Here is an 11820-nt window from a genome sequence, read left to right as displayed (position 1 = left end):
CTACACAGTGGTTTTGGTTTAAATATCTAATGAGGTTTTTGCCTGCATGTATGTTTATATACTATATGTGTTCCTGGTGCCTGAGAAGATCAGAACAGGGCTCCAGAGCCTCTGGAACAGAAGTTACAGATGCTGTGAGCTGCTATGTGGATGGGGGACTCAATCTCTGTCTTCTGGAAAAGCAGCCAGTACTCTTAACAGCTGAGCCAACTCCAGCCCTAGGTTTCTTTTTATAGTGGTTGTAGAGATCTTGTTTGTGATATTGTAGGTTTTTTGTTGTTTTGTTTTTTTCCTCACAACTATAGTCAGGCTATTGCTGCTATAGGCAAGTTTTTTGTTTGTTTTTGTTTTGTTTTTCAAGACAGGGTTTCTCTGTGCAGTTCTGGCTGTCCTGGAACTCACTCTGTAGACCAGGTTGGCCTCAAATTTAGAAATTTGCCTGCCTCTGCCTCCCAAGTGCTGGGATTAAAGGCATGTGCCACCACTGCCCGACTTTGCTTTTTTTTTTTTTTTAAATAATGTGTAAAGGTGTTTTCCTTGTGTACCATGTTCATGCCTGGTACCTGCTGAGGTTTGAGAAGGGTGTTGGATCTCCTGGAGTTTACCCCCCTACTGCCTCTCCCCATCCACTCCATTTCTCTTCAGAAGGAGGCAGGTCTCCCATAGGTATCAACAGCATGGTTTATTAAGTTGCAGTAAGACTAGGCACCTTCTTTGATTAAGTCTTTCATGAGGCAACACAGCAGGAGGAAAGGGTTCCACAGAATCAGAGACAGCCCCTGTTCCCACTGTTAGAAGTCCCACAAGAAGACCAAACTACACAATTATAGCCTGTGCGAAGCAGTCTCATGCAGGCTTCCTGTAGCAGTTCAATCTGAGCCCCTATGGGCCCAGTTTACTTGATTCTGTGCATTTTCTTGTTCAGTCCTTCCTCCCCCTTGTCTTCCGCAGAATTCTCCAAGCTCTGCCTAACTTTTGGCTGTGGGTCTGTGCCTTTGTTTCCACCAGTTGCTGTGTGAAGCCTCTCTGATGACAATTGGACTAGGCACCGATCTATGAGTATAGCAGACCATCGTTGTCAAGCAGTATCTCATTACATCCGCTTTCCCTAGGACAAATAGTCTAGGAAAGGCTTCCGCTGTTCTGGGCGTTTGGGGCCGGAGGTGTGTGTGCCTTGGCGGCAACCTGCAGCGCCTCCAGGCTCCCGCAGGCCCCACCCCTTGCTGCTGAGAATTTAAAGCAGAAATGTGCTCCTGGGGGCGTGCTTAAAAGCTGGAGACCACCCCAGTGAGGGCTGAGCTGCCGGAAATGCACCCACGATCTCGCTTCGCGTCCTGAAATTCCACTTCAAGGCCGTCTCTGGCTGCTTGGCTTTCCTGCCGCCGTTTGTCCCTCGCGAAGCCCCGTTGCTCGCCCAGGAGGCGTGACTTGGGGCTGGAAGCAGGCGGGCCGCGGCGCCGTGGGCCCGGGCTGTCGCTGTCATGGACGCCTGGGTCCGCTTCAGTGCTCAGAGCCAAGCCCGGGAGCGGCTGTGTAGGTGCGGCCGACGGAAGAGCGCGGGCGGGAGGGCAAAGCAGGGTCCCGCGAGGCGACGGGCGCGCTACGGGGTCCCTAAGGGTCAGCTGTGGCTACGGGGGCCCGCGCGGCCCCGGAGGCGTACTCCGCAGCCGGTTGAGAGATGATTCTTCCCTGTTCAAGGGAAAGATGGGGAAACTGAGGCATGAGTGGGCCAGCGGGGAGGCCGCCTAGGGTTACGGTGTCCACAGAGAGCAACAGTTTCCTCACTGCTGTGGTGGCACGAGGGGCGATCCTCTCGGTTCTGCGTCCTCTCACCAGTTGTGACCTAGGAGCCGCGCTATCTCGGCTCTCCTTCGGTTTCCATTCAGTTCAAGGACCTTAATCTATTGCTTAGTTTACCTGTCCGGAGAACTAATCTGCCCTTCAACTAGACCTTCCTCTGTCGTGTTTCATGTATAAAATCGAAAAAAAAAAAAAAAATCGCAGTGTGGACGTTTGCGATGAACCCCGGGCTGCTTACTGGCCCCTTTAGGCCTCATCATTTTCAAAACTTAGTTTCTTAACTCCAAAGAGTGCTCTCCACCGTCTTCTAGGCTTTATTTTCCTCGCATGTCTTTCTCTTTCCCTGGCTTTGAGGAAAAAGATATTGGTGTGAAACCGAGGAATTTTCCCGGGTGGGGTTTTTGTTTACCAATTATTATTTGTCTGAATGTTTGGTCTGCAAGAATGTATGTGCACCACATGTGTGTCTAGTGCCTGCAGAGGACAGAAGAGGGTGGTGGATCCCCTGGAACTAGGGTTACAGACAGTTGTGAGCCACCGTGTGGGTGCTGGGAGTGGAACCCGGGTCCCCTGCAAGAGCAAGTGCTCTTAACCGCCTCACCAGCCCACGGAGGACGTGGTTGGCAGAGGGGTTAGGGAGGCCTGTCCCTTACTCTACGTGTCCTCCCCTCCAGGGCCGCCCAGTATGCCTGTTCCCTTCTCGGCCATGCTTTGCAGAGACATGGGGCTAGTCCCGAGTTACAGAAACAGATTCGACAGCTGGAGGGTCATCTGAGCCTCGGACGAAAGTGTAAGTAAAGCAGACCTTCCTCTTACCATCCTCAGCTGGTAGCCCGTGGCCTCTCCTGCCTGTGTGCTCCCTTTCTGCCAGTTCGCCATCTCCTGCGTGCCTCCAGTTGAGGTAAGGAAGTTAGCGCTGATTGGAGAGACACGGCAAGAAAAAACTAAACTGGCACAAAAATGAATTACGATTGGAAGTTAAGAAAAAGAACAAAGCCGGGCGTGGTGGCGCACGCCTTTAATCCCAGCACTTGGGAGGCAGAGGCAGGTGGATTTCTGAGTTCGAGGCCAGCCTGGTCTACAAAGTGAGGTCCAGGACAGCCAAGGCTACACAGAGAAACCCTGTCTCGAAAAACCAAAAAAAAAAAAAAGAACAAATTATTTTTACTCTCCCTGTATGTTATTATTGCTTGCTCGACTTTTATTTTTTTCTTTTTTCCCCACCCCCACCCCTGCCTCTGGACTTCAAACCCTTGCTTTCCCTTGTTAATCTCTACAAGTGCTACGCCTGGGGAACTCGACAGATGCCCTGGAGTCAGCCAAAAGGGCTGTGCACCTGTCAGATGTCGTTCTGAGATTCTGCATCACCGTTAGTCACCTCAACCGAGCCTTGTACTTTGCCTGTGACAATGTCCTATGGGCTGGAAAGTCTGGGCTAGCTCCCCGAGTGGACCAGGAAAAGTGGGCACAGCGTTCATTCAGGTTGGTTTTCCTTTTATCCTATAAGACTATTTGTAGCCTTCATTCTAAAAAGCTTGCATCACTTGTAATAGTAAACATTTTGCTTTACACATGTGGGTATTTTGCCTGCATGTCTGTGCACCATTTGTGTGCCTGGTGCTGGCAGAGGCCAAAAGAGGGCATCAGAATTGTAGTTCTAGATGGTTGTGAGCTATCACGTGGGCTCTGGGAATCAAAACCCAGGTCCCAGGGAAGAGCATCCAAGCTTTTAACCACTAAACCATCACTCTAGACCCATATATTTACATTAATAAAAGTTACTATTGTAGGCACTGCACATCTGTAGGTCAGACAACAGCTTTCAGTTGCTGGTTTTCTCCTACTGTGAGTTCCAGGTACCAAACTCAGCTTGAGAATAAAACTCAAGCCATTAGGTTTGTGTGGCAAGAGCTTCCACCTCCTGGCCCAGTTCCACTTCCATCTCCCTGGTCTATAACCTGCTATATATGAGACAGAGGGGTCTCAGGATTTTTTTTTTTTTTTGAGTGTACAATGGCTTTTCACGCCCATTGTTCCCACATCTGCTGATTCAAGCAACCACAGGCTGGAAATGTTGAGAGGAAAGTGCATCTGAATTAAACATGAAAATTGTTTGTGTCGTTATTCCTTAAACATTGCACATATATTGTATGAATATTATAAACAATCGAGGTGGATACAGAGAATTGTGTGGATTATGTATAGATGCAATACCACTTTATCTAAGGGACTTGAGCAGCTGTGGGTTTGGGTAGAATTGGATGGGTGAGCGGGGGAAAGATCCTGAAATTAATCCTCCATGGATGAACTGACTGTAAATTATTTGTTTACTTTTTTTGTTGTTTTTTTAATTTTTCGAGACAGGGTTTCTCTGTGTTCCCCTGGCTGTCCTAGAACTCACTCTGTAAACCAGGCTGGCCTTGAACTCAGAAATTCACCTCTCTTTGCCTCCCAAGTGCTGGGAGTAAAGGCGTGCGCCACCACACCTGGCTTGTTTACTTTTTTAAAGATTTATTTATTTAAGTATGTGAGTGCACTATAGCTGTCTTCAGACACACCAGAAAAAGAAATTGGATCCCATTACAGATGGTTGTGAGCTACCGTGTGATTGCTGGGAGCTGAACTCAGGACCTCTGGAAAAGTTCTCTTAACTGCTGAGCCATCTCTCCAGCCATGTTTCGCTCTTTTTGAGGCAAGGTCTTCCTATGTAACCCTGATTGGTTCACTACGTAGAACATGCTGGCCTTGAACTCACAGAGATCTATCTGACTCTACCTCCAGAGTACTGGGATTAAAGGCATGTGCCACTGTGCCATGACAATTATACATATCTTAATTGACCATATGGTTTCCAATCTTCATTTGCATCTTAAATTATAAAAAAGTAACAATATCAGATGGAAGTTATATTTGCTGTGCCACATAAGTGACTGGGTTGTAGATGATAACTATTATATTCCTTTAATTATATCTAAACCATAGCTAGTCTACCCTCATTGCCTCCCTTGATTCCATAGTCCTTTCATTTTTTATTTATTATTTGTGTGTCTGTGTCTGTGTGTGCCTGTGTGTGTGTCGTGTCTGTGTGTGTCTGTGTGTCGTGTGTCTGTGTGTGTCATGTGTGTGTGTCTGTGTCGTGTGTGTGTGTGTGTGTGTGTGTGTGTGTGTGTGTGCCTGCATGGAGGAATTGAGGGGTGTGGCCTTACCACTCTGTATGGAGGACACTTTGAAAGGGTTGGTTCTCTCCTTCCACCACTTAGTCTCAAGATTGAACTCAGGTCATCACATTTGGTGACAATGCCTTTTTCCTGCTGAGTCATCTTGTGTGGTGTTTTTGTTGTTTGTTGTCTTGTTTTGTTTTTAGGTAGGTCCCACTACGTAGCTCAGTCTTGCCTGAAACTTAGGATTCTCCTGCTTTAGGTGCCTGGGTTCTAGGACAGCATTACAGGCATGTGATACCGTGTCTAGCTTCTTTTTCTTTTGCGATAGTGGGGTCGGGGTCCCATAGGACTGAGATAACACAGTTCTATAAGCATGAAGACCTGATTTTGATTTCCCAGAATCCATGTTAAGAAAACAAAACCAAGAACCAGGCATACTGACACATTCTTGCAATCCCAGCAGTGTAGAGTTAAACTGGAGGATTCCTAAGGCTCTCTGGCCAGCCAGCCTGGGAAAATGAGCAAGTTCCAAGTCAAGTGAGAAATCCTGTCTCAAAAACAAGGTGGATAGCACCTGAGGAGAGACCCCCAGGTTGAACTCTGGGCTTCACATATTTGTGTACACATATACGTATATACCCATGCATGTGTGTACCTCCACACATGAAAGAGATGAGGTCTTGGTTTGTTGCTCAGGCTGTTACAGAATTCCTGAAAGCATCCTCCGACCTTGGCCACCCTAGCAGCTGGGACTTCATAAGCACGTGCCACTCCCACTGTGGGTTTTCCAAAAACATTTCTCGGTTTCTTACTAAGGGCCAGGAGGTTAAGCAAAAGCCAGACAAATGTGGTGCCTAATCCTTGAAACATAAAGTTTAAGATAACCAATGAGTAAAAACCAGCAAACCTGATGTCTTAGTTGGGGTTTATTGCTGTGAAGCAGTCACAGCCAAGGCAGTTCTCATAAAGGCAAACATGTAATTGGGACTGGCTTACAGTTTCAGAGGTTCAGTCCATTATCATCATGGCAGGAAGCATGGCAGCCTGTAGTTAGACATAGTGCTGGAAGAGCTGAGAGACATCTTGATGCAAAGGCAGATGCAGGAGACCTCCTCTTCTGTACTTGGCAGAACTTGAGCACTAGGAGCCCAGCACCCACAAGGCAGCTCAGAATCATCTGTAACTCTCAGTTCTAGAGGACTCTGATGCCCTCTTCTGGCTTCTGCAGGCACTGCATGTACATGGTGCACAAGACATGGTACCTGAGGCTAAACTATATACATAAAACAAAGAAATCTTAAATAAAAAACCTAAAACAGATAATCACTCACAACAAACAGAAAACAGACCAGTGGGAAACCCTGTCTCCAGAAATAAGGTAGGCAGTACCAGGAATAGGGTTTAGCTTGTCCCTTTGGTCTCCATCTCAGGCACGTGCATGTGCACCTGCCTACATTTTCTTCTACACACAGGAACATACACACATGCACACATGCCACGTGTACACACATGCACACACACGGCTTTAGTGATTATGAAAAGAATGATACAAGGTTACATTAAAGGGCTAAGGGTGTAGCTGAGGTATCTAGGGTTGATTGTTATTAGATAAGAAGAAGGGTGAGCCAGGCAGTGGAGGCGCACACCTTTAATCCCATCACTCGGGAGGCAGAGGCAGGTGGATTTCTGAGTTCGAGGCCAGTCTGGTCTACAGAGTTGAGTTCCAGGACAGCCAGGGCTACACAGAGAAACCCTGTCTCGAAAACTAAAAAAAGGGGGGGGAGTGGATGATTTTAAGAGCAGATGTAATGCCGTGATTTACATGCACACTCCTAGCTACTTTATCAACGACAGCAGTCGGGGTAGGGCAAGAATAGCCACAGAGAGACTCTGTAGCTAGAGTAGATTAAAAACAAAAGCAGGCTGCAGAGGTGTCTAAGTCATGAAAAGTGGTTGTTGCATGTAAGCACAAGGATCCACAGCATCCACATAAAGTCGGGTGCATTGCTCATGCCTGCGAGCCTGGTACTGCGCTGCCTGGAGGTGGAGAAAGGAGGATGCCAGGGTCTTATCCGACAAGAGGGGCACTCCAGGTAAAGTAAAAGACCTTGTCTCGGGACATGGCAGAGAACATCTGATGTCTACCTCTGACCTCTGTATATGCGTGCCTTGTAACACACATGCACACGCACGCACGCGCACACACAGGCTTTAAGACTTAGCTAATGTATACCTGTTATCCCAACACTGGAAAGATTTAGACAGGAAAAAAAATTCATGGCCAGCCTGAACCACATGGTGAAATAAATCCTGTCTCAAACCAAAACAACAAAAATGTAAAAAGTTTTGAGCTGGGCCAAGTGTGGTGATGCAGGCCTTTAATTCCTACACTAGGAGGCAAAGGCAGAGGGAACCTCTGTGAATTTGAGGTATGCCTACTCTATAGAGTGAGTTCCAGGTCAGCAGAGCTACAGAGTAAGACTCTGTTCCAAAAAAGTATATTTATTTTCTGCTTAAGGAATTTATAATCTAGTCTCTCTGGCAGTTACTTAATATGTCTAGACCTTTGCAGAGTTCTTTGATTTTTTTTTCTAAGAGATTGGATCTAAAGTCTGTATAAGTATGTTTTCTTCTCTCTTTCTTGAGGCAGGGTCTCATGTGGCCCAGGTTGTCCTTGAAGTCCTGATCCTAAATGTTGACATCATAGCTATGCACCACCACCTCAGCCTGCACCTAACTCTCTAACTCTAACACTAACTGCCTCTGTCTCTGTCTCTCTGTCTCTGTCTCTGTCTCTCTGTCTCTCTCTCTCTCTCTGTCTCTCTTTCTCTCTCTCTGTCTTTCTCTCTCTCTTTCCCCCTCTGTCCTCTGTCTTTTGGCTTTTTGAGACTGGGTTTCTCTGTGTAGCTTACACTGTCCTGGAAATCCCTCTGTAGACCAGGCTGGCCTTGAACTGAGAGATTGTATGTGTCTCTTGAACAACTAAATGTGTACTTTCAAAATAGTTTGCATTATTAGGATCAAGTTAAGTGTATTTTTTTCCTCAGTGTGTATGTGTGTGTGTGTGTGTGTGTTTGCACAAGTGTGTGCAAATGTCTGGGCACATGTATGCATCTAGAGGCCCAAGGTTGGCTTTGGAATTCTCCCTCTGTCTTTCTCCACCGCATTCATCGGCACAGGGTCTTTCAGTTGAGCCCAGAGCTCACTTACACAATGCTAGTCTGACTAGCCTCCTTGTTCTGGGAGTCCCTGTCTTCATGTCTACCAGCATTGACATAGACTCTGGGGATCTGAGCTTAGGGCCTCAGTCTTGCATGGCAAGCACATCACCACTGCCATCTCTCCAGTGCAGAGTGTGGTACATTAGACAGATTGTCTCAAAAACAGAATTTGGAGTTGATCTTGGCAGATTTCATGACTCATAAATTTTAAACCAGGACCTAAGGTGCACATAAGCACATGGTAGACTAGCAGGAGAGTTGCTTTCTCTTTATTATTTCAGGGGTATAATTATATGAATTTAAGCGTACAGTGTGGTGTTTTGTATATGTGTATGGTGAGGTGATCACCATAGTCAGGAGCGCAGCATCCTTCTAATGGGGTGGGAGAGATGACACAGCAGTTAGGAATACTAGCTCTTCTTCCAGAGGGGACGGCTCAACCCCAGTGTTCACACGGCACTCACCACCACCTGTTTCTCCAGTTCCAGCTGGTCTCATGCCCTCTTCCGGACTTCTTGGGTGGCAGGCATGCACATAGTGCACAGACATACATGCAGGCAAAATGCCCATATACATAGTATAAATAATTTTTAAAATGCTCATAACCTCATGGTGACATCTTTTTAATGATAAGAACATGAGCTGAGATGGATCGATGACCCATTTAGCAACTTTCAAGTCCATGATTATATTAACTATCTGTTATTATGTTAACTGATATATTAACTGTAGTCACCACGTTAGATATACAGAATGAACTGAATGTTTGCCCCGTTAGCTAACGTCTTCCTGTTTCTTGTCCCCTCCAATCCTGGCGACCACAGTTTCATTCCATGCTTTGGTAAGTTAGGCTATTTAGATTTAACTCATAAGTGAGATCATGAGTCTTTCTGTATCAGATTTATTGAACCTAGTGTGTTGTCAAGAAAGGACAGTTCTTTTCTGGTGTTGCTGATATTGAAACCAGGACTTGTGCATGGAAGGCATATACTCTTACCAGTGAGCTACATTCCCACTTCTAGGGGTTCCCACGTTTAAGAGTTATTTATTTATTATAAATACAATGTTCTGGCTGCATACCAGAAGAGGGCACCAGATCTCATTATAGATGGTTGTAAACTACCATGTGGTTGCTGGGAACTGAACTCAGGACCTCAGGAAGAGCAGTGTTCTTAACCACTGAGCCATCTCTCCAGTCCAAGATATATATATATATATATTTTTTTTTTTAACTTTTTTAAAAAGTGATTTATCGGGCTGAGCAAGATGGCTCAGTGGATGAGAGCACTGACTGCTTTTCTGAAGGTCCTGCATTCAAATCCCAACGATCACATAGTGGCTCACAACCACCTGTAATAAGATCTGATACCCTCTACTGGAGTGTCTGAAGACAGCTACATTGTACTTATGTATAATAAATAAATAAATCTTTGTGCCAGAGTGAGCAGTGACTGAGCGAGCAGAGTTGACAGGAGCAAGCGGGGCCAGCCAGAGCAAGCAGGGTTGATCAAAGCAAGCAGAGGTCCTAAATTCAATTCCCAACAACCACCACATGAAGGCTCACAACCATCTGTACAGCTACAGTGCACTCATATACATGAAATAATAAATAAATAAATAAATCTTTAAAAGTAGTGATTTATCTATTCATCTTCTTATATGTAGTATAATATATTAGATTATTTATATTGGGTATGTGGGTACATGTAAGTATATTAATGTGTCTGTGGAAGTCAGAGGACAACTTGGGGAAGTCAGTTGTTCTGTGGATCAAACTTAGATCTTCAGGCTGGATGGCAAGTGCCTTTACCGACTAAGCTATCTCTTCAGCCCCAGCGTGGACATTTCTAGTAGTGGAGAATAGCAATCACTTCTGGTGTTCTAATGTAGAATCCCATTCCAGTCTATGAGAAGTGTGTTCAGTAGACATTTGTGCTCTTTCTAACTCACGTATTTTCCCTGTGTATCTCAGATACTATCTGTTTTCCCTCATCATGAATCTGAGCCGTGATGCTTATGAGATTCGCCTATTGATGGAACAAGAGACTTCAGCTTACAGCAGACGAATGAAGGTTTCTGGAGTAGGAGTCTCAGGAGGAGTAGAGACTGGGGGACCTGGAGGACCAGGGACTCCAGGAGGAAGTCTGCCACAACTTGCTTTGAAGTTTCGGCTCCGAATCCTGCTACTGGCTCGTGTCCTTCGAGGTCACCCCCCTCTCTTGCTGGATGTGCTCAGAAATGCCTGTGACCTCTTCATCCCACTGGACAAACTAGGCCTCTGGCGTTGTGGCCCTGGGATTGTGGGGCTATGTGGCCTCATATCCTCCATTCTGTCTATTCTCACCCTAATCTGTCCCTGGCTACGACTCAAGCCCTGAAAGACACTGTGGTACAAGATAAGGAGGGAGCCCAGGTGGGTGAGATGGAAGCTGAGATGGTCGCTGTGTGCCAACCTCATTGTAATTCAACTCCTTGACTGAAGTTAAAATCCAGATACTTAGGGATGAGGGGAAGAACCTGCCAAAGACGGGTCAGGAAGGCAGTGCTAAGGGAAGGCTCCTGCAGGCCTCTGTGGTTGGGCTTCAGTTCCATTGCCAGAATCTCTTAGCTCTTCCCTTTATCTCTCTGTCTTGAGTCTAGTTAAGAATTTGTTACCGTGAGACAGAATTCTCTTTCTTAGCCTCCTGTCCAGATATTTAAAAGGAGGGGGGGGCGCGGTTACTTTTTGGTAGGGGGAGCTTAAGTTATGGATAGCAAAGTGCTAATTGTATTCTTTTTTCCTGAAACCTCGTGTAGCACTTTTCTTCCCTTCCACCCTCCATACTTTCCCAGGCTTCGTTTCATGCCCGGCGTCTCTTCGCTCACACTGCTGCAGGCTGTTTGAGGCTTCTCCCCTGGGTCTGCCTCAGCAGACTGCCTCCACACTTCCAGTTTCTGCATACACGTTGATATTAGAGTTTCCTTCCCCACTTGGCTCTTGCCCTTTCTCTGACTACCCAGGCTGATGCCGTGTCTGGCCTCTTCCTGTAAATACTGTACAATGATTCCATGTAAATACTGGCCCTTGCCCACAGAGCAAGCCAGCCTTCTGGGCTAACAAATTAAAGATCAGTTTGCTCGCTGACTTTTTTATTCAATTCAAGATTGTGGGGGGGGCTGTTTTCACTGTGGTACTGAGGCAGGCCTGAAGCTCTGAGCTCTCCTGCTTTAGGCTTCTGAGTAGCCTACAGTGAGTGTTACTGTATCCAGCTGCTCATTGACATCTGGTCTCTCATGATCTGGTCATTGTAAGCCTTAGCTCCTCTGACTGTGGGTGGCTTTCCTTGGCGTTAGCAGCTAACATGGTTACAGGATTTCACTGAAAATTTAAATGTTGGGGGAAAGGTGCGGACACACCATGATGGTCCCAATTCAAAATAATCCGTGAACAGCCTCAAGTTAGGGGTGAGATGTTTTCAACCAAAGTAATTATCTTGACACCACAAAGCACGCCTGTCTACAGGCAATGACTCCCCAAAAGCTATTAGACACACACAAGCATGACCATAACTCAGTGGATTGGCAAGGTCACACAGTAGGACTGCCCTTCACACAGTAGGTAGGAAAATGCTGCTGTCACTGCTGTCAGCTGTTATTTT

At 46.3% G+C, this 11820-nt stretch overlaps 1 protein-coding gene across 1 annotated transcript; it reads left to right on the top strand.

Annotated features, from left to right (window-relative positions):
- Positions 1-1396: 1396 nt before the first annotated feature.
- Pex11b (peroxisomal biogenesis factor 11 beta) lies at positions 1397-11306 on the top strand. Its single transcript, XM_021157798.3, has 4 exons — positions 1397-1537; positions 2475-2590; positions 3081-3282; positions 10155-11306. The coding sequence occupies exons 1-4, from the start codon at positions 1482-1484 to the stop codon at positions 10558-10560; spliced, it is 780 nt and encodes a 259-aa protein (XP_021013457.1). The 5' UTR covers positions 1397-1481; the 3' UTR covers positions 10561-11306.
- Positions 11307-11820: the final 514 nt, after the last annotated feature.

Source organism: Mus caroli, unplaced genomic scaffold (genome assembly GCF_978045245.1).
Source record: "Mus caroli unplaced genomic scaffold, Mus_caroli_1 scaffold_3, whole genome shotgun sequence".
Lineage (NCBI taxonomy): Eukaryota > Metazoa > Chordata > Mammalia > Rodentia > Muridae > Mus > Mus caroli.
This window is presented reverse-complemented; position numbering and strand designations above follow the sequence as displayed.